General features: G+C 43.7%; 1 protein-coding gene across 2 annotated transcripts in view; it reads left to right on the forward strand.

Annotated features, from left to right (window-relative positions):
* Positions 1–20088, forward strand: part of DEPTOR (DEP domain containing MTOR interacting protein) — a 76992-nt gene that overhangs the window by 32671 nt on the left and 24233 nt on the right. For both annotated transcript variants that reach the window (XM_013185030.3, XM_048071332.2), the window contains 3 exons: positions 5142–5320; positions 18997–19182; positions 19797–19931. In XM_013185030.3, coding sequence (XP_013040484.1) covers positions 5142–5320; positions 18997–19182; positions 19797–19931 — 500 coding nt within the window. The remainder of the gene's footprint in view (positions 1–5141; positions 5321–18996; positions 19183–19796; positions 19932–20088) is intronic.

Consider the following 20088-nt stretch of genomic DNA (forward strand, 5'->3'; position numbering starts at 1 on the left):
AACTGTATAGAGGAAGGTGTTAAGCAGAAGGCTAAAAACACAGCCATGACCCCCTGTTGGACAGTCCCCTATTGCTAGTGTGTCCCAGGGTTTTCCCGAAATGCCGCGCCATTGCCTATTCCTCCTGCTTCCCTTGCACAAGAGGGCAGATGCAAAAGATCAGCAAAACAAGGGAAGGCTGCCAACTGCTCTGTTCATTGCTGCCAGGGGACTGGGCGTGTTGTTGGAAGTGCCTTCGGAACAACTCGCCAGCTCTGCAGCTTTCCCCAAAGCAGGGTTGTGGTATCTTCACTTGAACTCTGTACCAGGTGTCAGGACAAAGCCAGGTTAAAAAGCTGGTGGTAAATGCTGTCTTCAAGGTTAGGAGGCTATGAAGGGCAGTTTGGTGAAATAGCAGTTAATCTGAAATATAAAAAAACAACTGTAAATGCCACTCCTTTTGTTGCACCTGCCGTGTAAAATTTAGGATCACAGAATCACAGCATGGTTTGGGTTGGAAGAGACCTTAAAGATCATCCAGTTCCACCCCCCTGCCATGGGCAGGGACACCTCCCACTGAATCAGGTTGCTCAAAGAGTCATTGCTGTGACTGTGACTAATTAAAGTAAAAATAAATTGGGTAAAACACAAAATACGCCACTGGGAAAAATCCTTCATTGGATACACTGGGAAAGATAGTTGGACTGCCCATCTCCAAAATCTCCTGTGCTTTACGAAGCACAGCACTTGCTCCTTTAGTCTCTAACACACACTCCCTCAGGCATAGCCCATGCTATGGGAAGTTGATTGGTGTGTCTAGACTGCAACCTTGTTTTCAGTTTTTAGCTTCTGTGAGCAAAATCATTTTTTTTCTTGGTGAGGCTGATAACAGTCCCCTGCATGAAATGAGCCATGGTAGGAAAAGCTCTGTCTGCCAGTGTGTCTGCTTCTATCCCCATTTCTCTGCACGGAGAACCATCTCCAAACCAAGCTTTAGTGTCCAGTTCGCCCTACACTACACCAGCAGAATGGTGTTTATAAAAGGAAAGGAGTTAATACCCAAACCAGCACCTATATCTAAATATAACTCATCCTCATGAGGTGGTTGCTCCTAGGCAACGTATCTAAAGGGTTCAGAAACTTTTAGAACCAGCCCCAAGTGCTAAATATAGTGTAGCTTAAAAATACATGGCATTTCAAAACCGGTCTGTGACAGTCAAAGCTGGTAAAAATTCTCCATGGATCACTGGAAATATTTTGTATTCGCGGGAGATAAGACTGCATACCTGGGCTGTTTGGGTTTACTTGTTTTCAGTAGCAAAGCCAGTCTGCAGAGCACTCTGATTTCATTACATCCCCATTAGCAACACCTTCACAGTTTCATTGGATGCATTTTAAACTCAAAATCCAATACTGAACGTCAGACTAGTGCACAAAGAGTTCTGCAGTGAACTACGCACATGGGTAATACAAGTCTTTGCTTATAGCATTGAGAAAGAAAATATTAATTCAGCATAATTAAACTAGTAATTAAAAGGCAACAACTGGAGAAAGTCTTCATGCACAGATGTGAAATCGGTTGCCAGTATATTCAACTTGTTTATCAAAATGTCTGTAGGCCTAATTTCAAGAGAAATGTGACTATGCCAAAGGAAATGTATCTGAAGCCAAGATGATTTTGAAATGTATCTAAGTTTTTTAGGTGTTGCTGGTTTAAGACGCGCATTGTAATACTATTTCCTGCTCTTCCCCACCCATCACATCAGGGCTGGAGTACCGTTACATTCAGAAGCCAGAGTAGCTTGTGCTTGCCAAACATTGCAGATGTTATCCAACACCTTTCACGCAGATTTTTACCCTCGATGGGTAAAATGAGCAATATGATTGAGGAGGATGAGCAGACTGCTGCATGGACGGAGGAGGGGATGCATTAGGCAAGTTCCCAGCATTCAGACGGCAGTGAGGGATAGATGCCCTGTGCTCTCACTGGAACATGGGCCATCAGGTCTGTCCCTAAGCTGAGGAGCAACCTTTCCTTGTCCCCCTTCTATGTGACCACAGAGCTCCTTGTAGCCTGTACTGTCCTCTCTATGGCATTACCTCCCTTACCTATCATGAATGCCTTTGGTGGCTGTAGGTGCCCGATTAGAAGATTTAAAATCAGTCTCTGACCCTGTCCTCCCTTCATTTGCACTGAAAATCATCAAACAGCTCAGATTCCCTGCACATCAGTGCAAACTTTGGTAACCCTTTCTGTGAACGTGCTTTGAGTTTCAGGTTTATAACTACAGATGAAACCTAATTACCTACCGCTTTAAGTCTTCCTGAAAATTCGGGAACAGTTCACTAGACCCAAGGATGGTATCAGTTTTCATACTCTGCAGGACTGACCAAAGAGATTGGATAAGATAAGCATGTTTCCTGTTCAACAAAACCCTCCCTGCAAGTCTTACATAAATCCAACATAGACCTTTCATAGTTGGGTTTCTTTTTTTTTTTTTTTAAATTCAAGTTGTGCAGGCACCATATTTTTATTATGTTTGCAGTTCTCGTAGGTTTAGGTCAGGCGCGCAGGATTGTAGTGTTTCTGGTGCAGTCAGTTTTACGAGTTACGAGTCATCTCATGACATTGACTTCAGCTTCAACTTTCAGTTAGATTTCACAGTGAAAAGTGCGATTTTATGGTTTTAATTTCAGGAAATTATTCAGATAATTTTGAGACTGTGTTCTTTGAATCACTTTCATTTTACCTCATCAGTGGTTAATTTACATTTATCCTTTGGTGCAGTTATTTAGATAAAGTAAAAAAAAATCTTCTGAAATGTTTTGTGTTTGGCTAAATACATACCTTTCATGTAGGTTAACACAAGTTGTAACAAATAATAGGTTTTGACATAAACGGTCTCATGTTTTTTGAAACACACAGAAAATGGAAGAGAGAGAGGCAGTTTCCAATTTTGGCTAATGCCAGGCCAGGTTTTGGCTGATGGAAATTGGTACACTTCTGTTGACAGCAGTGGCGTTACAGTGATTTACTTCAGTTAGCAGTGGATTGCTGTTTCTGGGTTTGTAAAACTGTCAATTTGCCGTGTCTGTTTGTTCACAAGTCCAAATCCTTTGCAGTGCTATTCTGGGCACATGCAGAAGGGTGTGAAATGTCAAGCTGAGTGTTTTTCCACTTGATATTTTTCCAGATTTCTTTTGTGGCTGTAAAAATCTAATGATTAGCATCACTTTTTCAAGGACCTCTCTATCTGGTGCTTCAATGAGCTGGTCAACTAATTATAAGCTCATCAAAGAACAATTATCACAATCCTCAGGATTTTTTGTTTGGTGCCCGCAGCGCCTGGGAAACCAGTTCTGGGTAACCATGCAGCAGATGGTATAAAAGACACGAGTTTTGGGTTTGCTTTTTATTTCTCAGGGGGAAAAAAGCTTGGTGAACAAGAGACATTTAAAGATGGTCTCTTGGAGCTCTCTCCAAATCAGGTGTGGTTAGCGTGGGACAGAGAGCTAAGCCTTGCATGCATGCATAGGCAAATAAAAATATGAAAAAGAATAAAACGTTTGCAAGAGTTCTGGAGTCAGTATCTTGTCCCCCATGATACACGTTCTTGCTTTTGACCCCATCCCTGAATTCAGCTAATTTTGACTTTCTTCATCCTTACTCAGCTCAGAGGTGTTGGTAACGACACACCGACGTGGACAGGAGCAGTTCATTATATCTGCCACTCAGCTGCAGCTGTGGCAGAGCAGCCTTTGACTGGTTTGCTGATCTGCTGCCTGGGGTCAGATCCAGCCAGCCCTGGCTTCTGGTTAGCTCTCATTAAAGTCACTGGAATAAATCCTTCAGGTGAAATAACAAGGGGCAGGTCCCGTCAAACCTCTTCACTGTAATTTCAAATGAAACTTCTGTGTTCTCTATTTCTGGTGCCGGACTTCAGAATTCAGAAGCCCCCAAAAGAGGTGAAGTTATGTATTTATTGTACTTCCCATGATTTCCATCAGTTCTGGGCATACTGGCAATTTAAGAAAGTGATCACTCATGTATGGGTTTATATGAAATTCAGTTTTCTGATAAGAAGGGCAAAGATCAAGAGCTTTTGGAATTTTCACATTGTGGTCCAGTTGTGCCTTTAATTTCCAAATAGTTGGTGAGGGGAGGAGACTTACAATCTTACATGGAAAAAAACTCAAACAAGCCATTCTTGAACTGTTGTTCTGAAAATCTTACCTTTAGCCTATAGTAAATAAAATAGTTATGAGTAATAATTAAATTAATGAATAAAGAGGCTGTGTTTCTCAGTCTCCCAACAAAAAAGTGCGGTTCTGTATTAAGAGACTGATTCTCATTTCTTCTCCTCCAAAATGTCAACCTCATTTTTGCATTAACAAAATAATGAGGCTTTTTTTTTTTTTTCTTTTTCCTTTTGTTTTTATATTGCATCATTTGTTTAGGTGCCTTGAATGGAGAAGAATTTTCCTAGTGTTTTTAAGTTATATATGTGCCAATTGCATGGAGATATGGAGACACCTCATAATGTTCTTAACTCTTGTGTCAGGGCAAACTGAGAGATTATCTCCAATGTCAAAATGTGTTCAGGTGTACAATTTCACTGGCTGCAGCTGCATCGCGGAGTGGTGGGAGCCAAATATTTACCAACCATCCAGACCACAGAGCTGCCTTTTTTTCTTCCTCTTGAATTTTTCTGCAGCTGTTTTAAAGCTTACAGGGAGAATTTTCAAAACCATCTAAATGACTTGGGGGCATAGTCCTGCTGACTGTAAAAATTAATTAGGAATTTTTGAACACATTAGCTATAACTTGGTGCTTTTAGGCTGATTTTATTTTGAGGTCAATTATATGTTAACTTTCAGAGAAGCTAAAGAACTAAATATGGGAAATCCAAAGCTGAAGAACCTTGTTTTCTTTTAGGGAAAAAGAGAAAGCTTTAACTTCATATAGGTATATAAAGCCTAAATTTCCCGACTGAGCTGCTATAATTCCCATACTAAGTTTCGATTGATAGCTTGAGGGAAGATTTAATAAGTTAGGTTCACATCTTTTTGCTTGGTATCAGTGAGATTTGCCAGAATAGATCTGGAGTTGTTTTCCTGAAGCATCATTTTCCCTATCGTTTTTTTTTTCCCTTCCCTACCAGGTTGATGAGTTCTGAAAATACTCTTTTGCAAGCCAGGGAAGAGGAAGGAGTCAAGTATGAGCGGACCTTTGTGGCATCAGAGTTCATTGACTGGCTCATCCAGGAAGGAGAGGCCACGACGAGGACCGAAGCCGAGCAGCTTGGCCGCAGACTTTTGGAGCATGGGATTATACAGCACGGTGAGACACTTACTGCCAGGTGGCAAAAGTTATGCTTTTTGTGGTGCCTTCTTCAGGTAAAGTTATGTTGTCTTTCTAGGCATCGTATGTCTGTGTTCTTGATAACTTTAGGTAGGAGTTGTTTAACAAAACGGTGGCTTTTTCAAAACTTGTCTTAGTTCTGAAAATTCTGCCTCACATAGAGATGAAAACTAGAATTTGGGATTGTATAATGACTATGTAAGTGTATGGATGAAAAAGAACGTTCTTATGTTTGGAGTAATTAACTTGTAGAACTTGTTATCAGCAGTAATTATAATTGAGGTAAATAGCTTTGTAAGGATCAGATAGGGATTAGAAGCACAAATAAGCTACATTCTTTATGTAGAGTAAAAACTACACGTTTTGTGTATCTTCCTACTTGTATCTCAAGAAGATACAGTATTTGAGGGCAGGAGCAGAGCACAATCTGATGTCAGAAAGCAAGCTTCCCTCCTGGTCATGTTGCATAATCATGCTGGTATGTTTGGGTAAGAAAGAGGGTATCGCTTTCAGCTCAAGTGTTGTGGTGTTGGTCCTGGAGGTCTGACTCCTCTGAGGCAGGAATCTGACACTTTGTCACGGTCCAGCTCACTGTGGCTGCACCTTCACTAAGGTCCCTGTATTAAAGGTGGAGGAGACAGTTTTCTCTCTCTGTGGCCCCAAGAGTGACAAAATGAACACCCCCGGCATTAAAACCCATTTCATGTGTTGACATCACCTAATTTCAGTGCAGGTTGGACTTCTTTGACTGGGCGTTTTCCACCACAAAGGCAACAGCAGCACCCGTGAGAGTGACAAATGGGGTGCTGGAAGGTGGCAGAACCTACTGGCAGAAGCTGCTAGCAGTGTTGCTTAATGCAAGCAGGAAAGTAATCAGATCCTTATGATCAGCGTGTTGTCAAATCAACGCTAATTCTGACAGAGAACAAAATTCACAGTATTAACAGGCTGTTAAACTACAAGGTGCTAGATTGACTCTCTTGCTTGTTGCTTTGTGAGATAACCTAGTCTTAAGGAATAGAGAAAAGATGGGTGTATAGTGACCTGCATGGTTCCTTCATGACTGTGATCATGCTCACATTATGTTTAGTTTCCACTTACTAGGAGCTACTTCTGAATGTTTACAGTAATCAGCTTCCAGTTCTATAATTACCCCTGTGCTTCCTATGATTTATAGGGTGCCAACTGCTTGGGGCTTGACTAAGGGAAGATATTCCACTTCTCCTCTTTATAGCAGCAGTGATCTAATTCCTATTTTTACCTGAGCATCTTCTGTGTACTATACACATAATAAACATCCCTTAAAAAAAAAAAAAAGAAAAAAGAAAAAAAGAAGACAGGTTTATGCTGATATTGGCATTTTTGCAGAGGAAATAAAGTCACGACTTAATACATGGTGTGAAGCTGGATTTACTTTTCTATTGAAATCTCTGCAAAGCTAAGAAAGTCAGGTTTAATCATTGCAGATCAAACATTGTTCTCGTTAAACTATAGCAAATGATCAGCAGTGCCATTGTCAGGGAAGTCGTTTTGTCCCTGTCAAGCAGGATTTCTGTGGGGTATTCCTGAGCAATGCTGTCACTGCTTACCACTTGGGATTGCTTTGGTCAGTTTTATCCCCTGCCCATCCTCTTTGGATGTCAGCATCATATGCAAAGCACTCTGTTAGATCTGAAACTCATGAAGCGACCACAAGAAGGGATTCTGGGAACTGACTGACTGCTGAGTGAAGTGGCCTTCTCTCCGAGGTACCGTCATCTTCCTCACTCTGCTTTTATATGGGCAGAGGCAGATCAGTGGGACCCGCTGGGGAAGCTGGAAGTACAATAAAACTGAATAATGTCCCTGACATTTATCTCCGCCAGTGAACATGCTTCGTGCACGCTTCTAAACAGATTTCATTCTCCTCTGGATTTCACAGAAGCAATTTGTCTAGATGGCATGAGGAATATTGGTGACAGAGCAAGTGGAATTAACACAGCTGGTGAGGGATTCACCTGAGCATCTGGCTACGATCTGTGCGTTTTGAAGGTTTATACAATGTCACCTTCCTCTAACAGGCGATCTTGAAATGAGACTTCCTGGTACCAAACTGGGGATGTAAACCATGGAATGGCAGGAGTAGTGTTCTCTTGTTCTCCCTCTCACTGAACTCTAGGTCCAATTACCAGAATAAAAGTGGTATTTTTGATCTCTTAGTACAGCAAGTCCATACTATGTTCCCTTTGTTGTGCATTGCATCAGCAGTACCAAAATGTTACTCGACACTAATTGGCATCCTTTTTGGCAGAGCCAGCAGAAAGGCTCTCGACCGCAGAGGCATGGAGAATGAAACATTTTCCTGCCCTAAAGGCAACCTTTTGCTAGCAGTATTGTTTGATATGCACAATGTGGAATAAAATAAAACTTGCTCTACTATTCTTATTAAGTATTTATTGCCTTGCCTAATGCAATAGAAAGTAATAGAAATAGTTGTATCAAGTTGCCAGTCTCAGTAGTAATTTTCCAGCCACAACCGAATTGTGCAATTTATTTTTACTGATACTGACTTTCATTTCAATTACTCAGAAAGTTATATTTTGCAGCTGAGGTACTGTATTCAAAACAGTTTCCTGTCACATTTGTCTTCACTTTAATTGGTCAGACACAAACCAGGTTTCACACAGGAAACAAACACTGATGCTAATTTTAAAAAGGAAAACATTGGTTTAAGAGGAATTGTATAAATGCTGTAAAAACATCAAAGGTTTCAGTTTAAAAATAATCCTCCTGATCTCTTCAGGCATGTATAACTATACATATTTCCCCCGCCATAAATGAAAATGATGAAATGTGCTTAAGTTCTGAATTGCTTCCTTCAAAAATTCCACGGGTGCATACAAATCATAACCCACAAACCGCTGTTCTCAGAAATAGGAGCCAGATGTCCTTTCCTAGGGGCTGGTACCCCCAGGTACTGTGGAATAAAACCATTATAGGTAGCAGCGTATTGTGCACTGTACGTTTCTTCATGGCTTGCATTGGCAGGGTAATTGCCAGTAGTTATTATTCTGCATTGTGAACGCTGATGGTCTTTGCCAGAATATAGGAATGATGACTGTGGGAGGAATTATAAACAGGGCTATGGGCGTTCAAGAACAGCAAGGACAAAAGGGGCACAGAACACGTTTCTCAGCTGTGTGAAAGCCCATTTCTAGTATGGTGAGCGAGGTACGCAGAGCTTTGTAGAATTAACAGGTAAGAATTTCCTCCAAGGAGACCGGATCTTTCCTAGTTTTTCTTCCTAGGGAAAGAGTGGGACAGATTAACTACTGTGGTCAAAATTCACATGCAGCAAGAGATGAAGAAAGCTGTCTGCCGGCACTGGGGTAGATCAGACCAAAGCAAGGGTGGGCTGGGGGCAGGCAAAGAACGGCATGAGCAGCCACACACAGTCACAGACCTTGCTCAGTCTAGAAAACAGGGATACTGAGATATCCAAGGAGGAATGAGGGTATGCACAGGGCTCTTTCTGGCATCATTTTTGGCTCATGCTAGTCGGTTATGGCATCTCCTGCAGCACTTACCCTGCACCTACAGCCCCAGCAGCAGAGAACCACTGACATAGATTAAGTCCTCTCGTCCTCCTTCCAGGACTCTCTGGGTACAGAAGCTGGGGGATGAAGAAACATCTGTACATCTTGCAGAAAAGTTTAAGGTCTGGAAACTCAAGGGATAAACACTTTCCATTTTAAAAATCTGGTTAATACCAGTAAGAGTAACTTATCCATTCTCAGCATCTTCTCAAGATGGGTATTTGCATTTCCTCTGTGGCAGCCGCCAAACGTTTTGAAATCCTTTTCAGCATGTTGTGGTGTGCAGATACAGAGTGCTTGTCCTGCAGGGCACGCAGCGCAGTGTGTGCCTGCGAGAGGTGCGTGGCGGAGCAGCAGCGCTCGTCCTCCCGTGCCAAGTCACATTCTGTCTCTTTCGCTGTTGCTATTTTCCAAGCTGCTTCTTGCTCTTGAGCGCATGTGCTTTGTGTTATTTCCTCTCTGACGCGGTGGATCTGACATCTGCCCAGCACCTTCCCTAGGCAGTGACTGCAGCACGATTCAGCGAGGGGTGGTTCGCGTCGCTGCCCGCTGCTCCCTACCTGCTGCGTGAGTCAACAGCGGCTCCGGATGCAGCTTCCCAGCCCTAGACCAGCAGAGGAACACATGTGATGGGTGTTGAAAATGACATGGACTTTGCTTTCCTAAATGACTGAGGGGTGGGAAAATCTCTCCAGGAGGTGACTGGCTAGCAGATACCTTGCTTGAAACATCTGATTAGTGCTAGGATTTTATAATGATAGAAAACATGTGTTAAGATGTCCCAGATATGATCTACGTCCTTCCCTCTTCACCCCCAGTTGCAATACCTTTCAGCCTAAAAAAGTTTAATTGAGCTAATTGCTCTTGGCTAGACCCGGTGAGACCAAGGCATGCGTATGTTCTGCTCAGCACAGAAGCAGGTGCTTGCCACCTCTCAAGCGTCAATCCTTTATCAGCACAACTCCACTGTGCAAATTACTTTCAGAGGTGAAAACAAACATTTTGTAGTGACTTAATGAGAACAGTAAATATTGACACATGCTATCTCCCTGTCTCTGCAGAGAAGTCTTAAAACATGTACTTAACTTTCCCTCTTCTCTGCAAGGACTGCATACCTTTGTGAAGCAAAATTGCCCTGAACAAGATGATCACTGCATTTAGTTTTATACATCAAGATGTATGATGCGGTTGAAAGTTCTTTAGATTGTGGAATTAGATTAGATATCTAACAATGTATTTATTTCTTTTGCTTTTGTTGAGAAGTGTTCCTTTCTCACCTAAAATTTCTGTAAATTGTATCGAGTTGTTAAATTTACTTTATATACTCAAATGCTTATGATTAGTTGACATTTCTTATTTCATGAGTGAAAATTTGCCGTTTATGTGAAATACTGTGAATACGTTTATGTGAAATTCTTCCTTAATTTGAGATTTCTCTTTGGAAACCCTATGCTTGGAAATACCGACTTCGGTGAGCAATTTACAAGTGCCATTGAACCATCCCCTAAATCCTTGTCTTAAGTGGTCATAGATTTCCTCCTCCAAAGTTAACACATGGGTTTTTATATCGTTTATATGGTTGATCTAACACCTGCAGCTGTTGGAAATATCCAAGTATTCATTCTATATAGTCCAAAAAGCATTCAGTCTGTATAGTCCATTCTACATAGTACTAAAAACTGTAAAAGATTTTACTTTTACAGGTTGTGCCTTGATTTGTCTCAGTAAAACTCAAGCCTTCAGTTAGGCTTTAAAGTCCTCCAGCATAACTTTGTTTCTATTATTAGCCTGGTTCCTCCTGCGATGATGCCGGGCAGTGTCACTAATTTTTTTTTTTATCTGTATGGCAGTCCTTCCGTGGTAGTCCCCATGAATATGGACAGCGACCTCACCTACAGTAATTCAGCTGCTTTTGCTAAACCTGCAGACAACTTTGCATTTTTTCATGATTTTGCCCCGGTAGAAATGTAAGAGAATAAGAACTTTGCACACAAGTATATAATCTTCCAACTTCCTATTCTGTCAGCTCTTCATTGTGCTCTCCTTGCAATTGTCTTTATCTAAAGCAGGAATTTATTTTATTTTATTTTTATTTTTTTTGAAAGAGCCACACATGTCTATACATTAGGGAAATAACACATGAACATGCCTTTTCATATTAACTACCGAATTCTATTTTTCTGTCAGAGAATGGGTTTCAGTTCTTAACAGCTGCAACATAAAAAAGATACCCAGATGGGCCTTTTCATCTTCTGCTTCCCTTGCCACAGACTGTACTTTCCATACTTTATTTGGAAGCAGAGAAAAGCAGTTGGCTGTGTTCTGTAAACTTGCTAAATTAAAGATGATAAATCCTCATATACAAACTGAAAAGGCTGCTGAAATGAGTGTGATTCAACACTGGCTTTTCATTCTAGAATAAGGAGCGCGTATTTGAAAATAGACTGCAAATAGATTGCAAACCTACTGGAAAGACAAAGTGTATTTAGAAACATTTTTCTGCATACCTATTTTAAGGCAGCTAAAATGAAATGCTAATGTACTGAGCAGAACACACCGCTTTAATAGGAGCAGGAGACTCGGTGTATTTCATTTCCCGAGGAACTTTTGACACCTGTGTATTGTAAACCTTATGCTTTGAAGGCAGGATAAAAGTTGTCTAGACTGTTTTTTCGCTACATGAATATACTGCATTTCATTGCAATAGCTCAGGAGACATGGTTCTCTATATCACAGTTTTTCTCTGGACACTTGTCAGTCGTAGGACATGCTTACTGGCTTCGCCCTTTGCTGGGATGAGATGGAACAGCTCTCTGCATTTTGTACTTCAGCCTCAGGATCTGCCTTACAGTTTTATACAGCAGGCTCAGTGGAAACTGTAGCAGTTCAAACTTAGATCCATTGTCTGCTCCCAGCGAACTCCTCGTAATCCAAATGTGAAAACAATCCCACAAAGTACAGCTGCAGCGCCAAGAGTGAGTGCATGCAGAGTGAGTGCATTCACAGGTGGGCTTATCTACAGTCTCCGCAGCACATACGCATTCATAAAAGGTGGAAATGCAAGTGTCATGTTTATATGGTGCAAGGAGTTGGAGATGGAAGGCTGTCTGCTCGTTGGGCATTGTAGTCCCTCTGCCTTGATGGGAGGGAGCCCCAAGCAGGTGGAATTCATCAATGTGTAAAAGGAAACTAACCTGAATAGGTGCCATTATGAAAATGCATTTGCAGAAGCCAGATTAGCTTTAGAAAAACAGGAAGCCTTTGAGAGGAGTGGGAAAAGCATTGTCCAGTGCAGATTAAAGTGTCATTTATTCTCTGTTGGCTGCACGTGCGCTGGTGAAGGGCAGGAGAGCAGGAGCGGTGGGGCAGGAGCCGCAGTGCTGTGTGACTGGGGTGGCAGCGCTGAGCGGGGGCGAGGACGTGCTGAAAGCAAGAAGCTCTGCAGGACGAGCAGCTCACCTTCTCCTCCAAGCCTGCAGGCTTGTCCAAGCCCCACGTGAGCCAAAGTGGCCGCGCACTTCCACTGCTTTTCTGGCAAGAGGCAGAAACCAAGCTGGCAAAAGGCCCGAGGCGCTGAGGAGATCAGCGCAGCAAGCTGTGTGCTATCCATGCAGAGAGGTTCTTTTTTTTTTTTTTTTTAAAGGAACTGTTGTTTTGCAGCGTTGTTTTGTTTCCTTCCCTTCCAAACACCAGTTCTGCTTAGGAGAGGGGAGTGAGGGAGCAAAGGCCGTGGGGCTGGAGCCGAGGCCTTGCCAGGAGCGGCAGAGCCCCGCCGGCCCGGCCATGCCCTCCCTCAGGGCAACCAGCAGCCCCTGTCCCTCCCTCCCACAGCTGGTCTGAGGGCTTCACATCGCATTGATGATGTTTCTCATCACCCTCCACTTGTTTTCAGTACAATGTCAACTCTTTTGGGGTAAACTCCTGTCACTTCAGAGGTCAAAACTGGCATGGTCTTCTGAGATGTGCTGTGGGAAGGGGCAAACCACTGCAGCCGGTAGTGGGGAAGGTCCAGAAGGGACCCGCAGCTTTGGGTTGGGCTTAACTCTATTTTAACAGAGCAAACTACCTCAGTATGAAGATACAGTCTACTTAAGGATAAACTGGGATCGCTGTCTTACACTGAAGGGCTTGGAAATACGCTGCGCGCTGCTGGGAAGGGTTCGGTGCTGCTTGTGTCTTCAAGTAGGAAAAGACCTCACATAGCAGCGCTGAGAATTCTGTGTACTTTGCTAATGCTTTTCTAACCTCGCCTCTTAACCCCAGCACATGCACACACTCACCCAAACAAACAAGCACACACTTGATCTTGTCCTCTGCTGTCTTGAGGAGAACTGCTCATCGGCTCCTCGGGGAACTTCTATCTCCTTCCCACCGCTCCCTGACACAAAGCAGCCATGGATGCCCTAGCTATCAGCGAGTGATGGCTTCATGTTTCTGGGAACATGCAGATCAGCTGGGGTACATCACTGCCCACTGTCTGCTGGGATCTGCAGCATTCAGCTGGTAGAAAACACTAATCACCACGCTGGAGATGTGCAGATTATCAGCCCTAAAAATCACGGGGAATTGAGGTTGTGGGAGGGATTTGGGGAAAGAGCCAGTTATGAAAATGGCTTGATTTTTAAGGCATGAGTCACACCATTTATTAAAATAGGCTTTTGTACTTTCTAAAGCCTCCTCAGTTCCATGAAATCAGTGTAAAGCTAATATTTTTATCTCTGCTGTGCATCAGTCTCCTTGCAGAAGAAAAGGCTGTTTGAGCCCTGCACATTTCCCAAGATTTTATGGCAGAATCGGAAGCTGAAAGAAGATTTGCGTGGACATTGCAGTTTATATTTCATATATTTGGACAGAAACTGTGAAGCAGCCAGGCACAAGAACTGCCAAAGTTGCAACATTAGGTGTTCACAGTCTGAGAAATGCCAAAATAAATAGTCTGAGTTTTCTTTTCTTAACAGTAAAGCAAATATGGAATGATCATCTAAAAGCTTTGCTGACGAAGTTTTCAAACTCTATGGATAAATGAGGCAGCAAACAAATAATTGGACTCTGTAAATTAACCTGTTGTTGTCGGTCATCATCCAAAAAGAGGTATGTGTTCATATAACTGAATAGAGAGTAGTACACCTAGGAAATGAGAATACCAGCCCTGTTCGTTGGTATGATGCAATGCTGAGCAGGGGAAGGAGGACACACAGGGCACCTACACAAATGGTTCCCAGCTGATGCTGTTAGCACAGTACGGTTGTAGTAACTATTACTGTAGGCTGAGATGTACAAAAGGACAACTGTAAGTAAAAGAAGAGGAAGAGGAACGATGAGCATGCTCTGAGATCCGTATTTTAGGAAGGATAAAGAAGCTCTGAGGAGAACTGGAGGAAGGGTGAAGAATAAGCCTGAATTTAAGGGGTATTATTTATTCAGCTGATCAAAGATGTTTGAGAGTTGGCTCCATAACTTCACAGACTTCTTTACAAAGGTTTCTGACAAGACCTTATGTAACTTTCCAACAAAGGTGTTACGAAGTCCACGGATTAGAAGCTAAACACATTCAACCTTGAGTTTAGCATTTATTGCCTGGCAGGGAAAGTAATGGGGACAGCTCATGAGGGGAAGAGTAAAGCAGACATTACAGGCTGCTTTAGAGTAAAAGTAAACTGTATTTTTGTGAGATTAGAAGGTAATTTTTTAGTTCTGCTTCTGGGAGAAATTTTGTGTCCTGTGTATGTGGGAGATGAGACTGGTGGGTTGTGACTATACCTGCAAACTTGACATCCATGACCTGGAGTTAATGTTCATGCCTTTCCCTCTTGGACCAGAACTTCCCTTGTGCATTTTTATGATTTTGGAGGTTGCCAGTCACCGTATGCTCTTTGGTACAGTTTCTCCCTGTTTCATAAAGTGCACATCATAACGTGAACATGTTGCCACATGAGCACTGGTGAATTAAACTGGAATGAAAAACCCATAAAATCACCCCACCTTCCTCTTTACAACATCACCCTCATCATGTATAGAAACAGGTCCTGATACTTGCCAGCCACAGCCTGACGTTTTAAGACAAACCGAAATGGGTGCGGGTTTGCTTTTCTGTGCTGTATTGTGAAGGGCAGTGAGCTAACTGAGGAGTAAGTAGGTAAGTCAGTCCCTATCTGGAGGGAGCAGCTTCCACGAGAGGCACAGGGACGTGAAGCACGAGCCTTGTCAGCCACGACAAGTTTATCTGCTGCAGCTCTGAGTCAACACTCGAGGTAACAACCTCTGAATTACCTTTAAAGAAATCCCTCCTGAGCAAGTCTGTGCAGCCCTCTGAGCTTTCTTCTGTCAGCTTTGAAAATGTTTTCACTCCCACTTTTCTCTGCTGATTTCAGCAAAATGCTGGCTGTTGAAGCAGGTAAATGAACACTGCTTGCTCTGCTGCCTCTTGGCTGTCGTGTACAGTGTGACAAAACCAACTTCTGTGCGTGCTCGGTACCCAGTAGTCACATACTTGTGACTTGTGTCAGCTGCTTTCCTCAGGGACAAGGGCACGCACATCTCCATCCGAGGAGTCTGTCAGAGACAGCCTGCACTGGTGCCTGTTTCCCCCTTCTCAGCCTCTTCTCATCTGTAGTCTGGACATCCCTTTTTTCACAACATACCAAATACACTCAGCCAGAATCCCAGCATGGACATTTTGACATTTCATCCTATATCATGAGTAAGTCAGAAAGTTGATGATTCAAAAAAAAAAAAAAAAAGGTCCCGTAGGTCACACCAGTAATTTTGGTGTGATATTTTATTTGGTGATGTATACAATGAGGTGGTTTGAGCTACGTATGCCTGTTTTTTTTTTTGTTTTTTTTTAAGCCTCTCCTTAAATGTACATAAATATTACCTTTTAGTCAAGGAATATGCATAAAGTTACATGGTGCTACAAATACATTATTTTCGCAAACTGAGAATGTTGTTCTAACGTCTCTTCACATGAAATGTGAACTATCAGGAGAAATGAAGAATTAAACTATGAAAATCAGCGAGCACTCCAAATTCTGCATTGATACTACCTGTCCTAAGCACTGGGGCTACAAGCCATTCATCGTGCAAATCACGTACAAGTATTCTACAACATACAGTAACTGTTCTTGTCTTTTACAGTTGTCTTCATTTATTGCATAAAAATTCACCCTTCCGTGGAGTAAAACAGTTACTTCCATTTAAGACCTAATCTTCACTATTGTAAGCATGTAATGTTACAATATTTAGTCAAAACAAATATTGTTATTCTAAAATGCTCCAGTATCATGGTATAAAACGGTTATATTCTGTGGTTTCATGGTCAGTAATTAGTCCAGAATTTGAGTGCTTTATGGTGCCTGCAAATCAAGCATGTGTTGATCTCTGATTATCATAATTTCTGAAGGCTGTCAGGGCACTTCAGTTAACGGCACAAACAGAACAGAATTGTTTTTCTTAAGAGCTGCAGTGTCATAATATTTAAATTGAATCAGAAACCATGATGGTATTTCTTATATGGCAAACAGTTAGTAATTCTGCTTCCAGGTGAGTATTTGTGGGGCCCCCTTTCATTTAAGATTATGAACCCCAGTAGCATGCTGACTAAGTAGTGCTTTTCTTTTTAAGTTTCAGTGAACTCTTTAAGATGTCATCACAAAAAAATGAAGTGTTCTTATTTATTTATTTTTAATTTATTTTGTATTTGCATCAGGTTATTCTAATCCTGCGGTATTCTATTACTAGAATACTTTTACTTGTGGCGGTGGTCTGAAAACGAGAGTGGTGCCTGGGAACACCAACGTATTAATTCTGTCTCAGACAGCAAATCCTTTTGTGGATGTAGGCAAGGCTCCAGATCTCTCCTCCTCTATTTCAGTTCTTCAAAAATAGTGATCGTTAGCGAGTGCTGCTTAATAGTACCGCATGCTATATATGTCCAAAGCGATGAGCGCAGCAGCAGTGTGTGCCTGCGATAATGAAGGTGTCAGGACACACGAATGAATTGCTTGCGGTGCTAAATGGGACTTAGCAAAGCCTTGTGGCTGCATATGGCTGATTTGAGGAAACAACAGGTTCAGCCCCGAAATGAAGCTGAATAAAACCAAGTGGCACTGGCTCTTCTGAAGCTCTCAAAGGGAATCACCCAGTGCAGATACCAGCGCTCTGTTGTGTAGATGGTGCCTGAAGCACTGTGGCTGCCTGGCACATCTTTTCTGCTTTGTTCGTGAAAAAATAAAGGTAGAGTTTCAAAGGAGGAGGAAAGCACCACGCAAAATGCCGTGCAGCTTACCCCATGCTGTGGGAGTCAAGGCAGAAACTCAGCGTGGCAGCCAGGGCACAGGCACATGCAGTTCATGAAGCTCCTGTGTCCTGATTATTCCCCGTGTCCCAAAGGCAGAAGGTCCATCTGTGCGGTGTCCCATCTCTGGCAGTGGCCCAGGCAAGCAAGAGACTGGCTTCTCTAGGCTTCTCCGCAAGAGGGACTCACCGTCTGACCCCATATGGCAGCTTCGATGCCCGTGTGGAGGGCTGAGCCCTGAGCATCACAGCTAGGCTGGCCTCTTCTAAGGAAGTAAGGATAACTTACTTCACTTCCCTGGAATGAATATGGTCTCTGAGACCAGAAGCTGCTGCAGAAGATGTCTGGGCTCTCTGAGGGTATTCCTCCAGCTCACAGGTGTCAAAAGACAGAGGAAGTGCATGTTTAAATACAGCCTTTTTGCAAGGCTATCATGCAAGGCTCCTGCTACAAAACTAAGGTATTCAGAAGGGATGAGAGGAAGAAGGAGTGTGTTGAGGGGTGTGAAAGAAGGGATGAGATCAAAGAGCATGTTGAGGGCTGCAGATCTGGCACAGCACCCTGGGTTCTGCTGCTTTTGGACCGCAGGTGCCAGGCAGAGCTGAGAGCAAGGCTCCGGCGCAGTGCCTGCGGCAGAGGCTGAGGCCGAATGCCTGAGTCATGTTCGCCAAGCGTCAGGCTTGGCTGCTGTCTGAGCGCGTATCTGTGGTGTTGTTTAGACGTTACATGTAAATACATACAGCCCGCCAGTCCTCGTGATTCAATATTGGAAGAAATGCAATTTCTAAACGGGGTAAATCCAGAACGTAGATCCTTCACGGGAAAGATCAGCTGTGGGAAGTCATTTCTGTGGAACGTGATCAGAGGAACTGAGTGAAGACGGGGAGAATGCAGCCAAAACGTCTCCTGCAGCTATTTAGGGTCCTGCAGTGCTAACGCAGGGGCTGCTCAGGAGAGCTTCCTGCAGTCCAGCCCTGCAGGAGTCAGAGCTCTTTAGGGACCTGGCACAGAGCTCGGTCCAACTGCTGCATTTTCCATCGCTATTGAGAAGCAGCAACAGCGACCACGCAGACTCTGCGGCCGGGCTGCAGTCTGTGGGCACACTCAGTCCAGCAGCAACCTGGGATCTGCTCTCAGTGTCAAAACAGGTAGCAATTAAGACTTCTGCTCGTTACGTTAGAAACGATTTTTGGCCAGGTGCCTGTTCCCAAACCTTGCGTATGCGTGCAAAGGAGAGGAAGCGGAATGCAGGAAGTGTCTGGGACACCGTGTCTGTGGTGGATAAGACAGAGGAAATACACAGGTCTCCCTTTTCTGCTGCCCCGTGGCTCTGACGGAGGCAGGCAGGGCGGCCAGCTTCTCAGGGCCGCCTGCGATCGAGGCACAAAGCTCAGGGGAGGGAGGGACGTCAGGCTGGTGTGCAGTGACCACAGCTCCGCGTGGCACACGGCGTGCACCGAGAGGGGCGTCACGCGGCCTGTCACAGAGCGATGGAGTGCTTCCACTTCCACTCAACAAAAAGGAGTGCTTGCCATTAATCAAGGTGCCCTGAAAGATGCCTTGCAGCTGTGGCCGCTGAAGTTCCTGCTGTGTTACCGACCCCATAGAAACGTGCTTGTTGAAGCCACCCGTGTGAAGTTGGCCACCTTGCCCCTTTTCTGAGTCTGCAGCGGGGAGGGAAGAGGTGTGAGTGTCTGTTCCTCACGGGAGGGCACACGTGGCAGATAGGTACGCTTAGATTTCAGTCCCACCAAGCAATCGCCTCTATCTGTTTCTTTTTCCAGTGTCCAACAAGCACCATTTTATGGACAGCAACTTGCTCTACCAGTGCAGAATGAATTTCCGCCGGCGGCGGCGGTTAATGGAGCTGCTCACTGAGAAGTCGCGCCTGATGCCAGAAAGCCACGACAGCCCCTTTTGCCTGCGCAAGCAGAACCATGACAACAGAAAACACACCAGTTTTCTCTCAGGTGACTCATCAACTCTACTGCTGTCTGTAGAGTGACTCCATGGGATGCTAAATATCCTTTAGCATCCTTTTTGTGCGAGGGATTTCAGTGTTTATCTGAAAAAAGCACAGGGTATCACATATCCCTGTTCACAGGGATTGTGCTTTCGCTCAGTTTACCAAATCTGTAGCTCTCTATGGTGGTTTTGCTCCTGTATAAATAACAGCTCTCTTGCTGGTCAAAAATTAGTGTCCACGATCAAACAGAATGGATTTAAGTCCCTCTAAGCCCAGAGCAATTTGCCATATATTCTATGCTGGTTTTGAGAAAAATGAAGGGAAGGGATCCTGCAGTGTTTGCTATACAATGCTATCAAGCAGGAAATGAAAGAATAAATGGGAAGTAGAAAAACTTATTTCTCTATACTGAAATGCCTCCTAGAAAATCCTGCAATGGGAGCAGTTCAGCTGTCGTGTTAGCTATGATGTTATACTCATGCAGTGACCCTTCTGTGTACAACACGCTTACCCCATAGGAAGGTGAAAGCATGGCTTAGTGTCTTAAAGAACCTGGAGAAACTCATTTAATAATGGATGCCAGTTCGCTTTCTCCCTGTGTTTTCTCGGGCCGTGCAGTGAGTCCCACCAAGGAGATAAAGATCGTGTCGGCGGTGCGGAGGAGCAGCATGAGCAGCTGTGGCAGCAGCGGGTACTTCAGCAGCAGCCCGACGCTCAGCAGCAGCCCCCCCGTGCTCTGCAACCCCAAATCTGGTAAGCACCGGCGTCGCTTCTGATGCACAGGCGACAGGCACCGGCATCTGTCTGGGGAGAAGGGGACGTGAGGAATGCCTAACGTCACGTCTAGGTTTATCTTTTCAAGGATAGATTAAAAATTCACAGCACCGTGGGTTTTTAAGGCCGGGGGGGA

The sequence above is a fragment of the Anser cygnoides genome, chromosome 2 (genome assembly GCF_040182565.1).
Source record: "Anser cygnoides isolate HZ-2024a breed goose chromosome 2, Taihu_goose_T2T_genome, whole genome shotgun sequence".
NCBI lineage: Eukaryota > Metazoa > Chordata > Aves > Anseriformes > Anatidae > Anser > Anser cygnoides.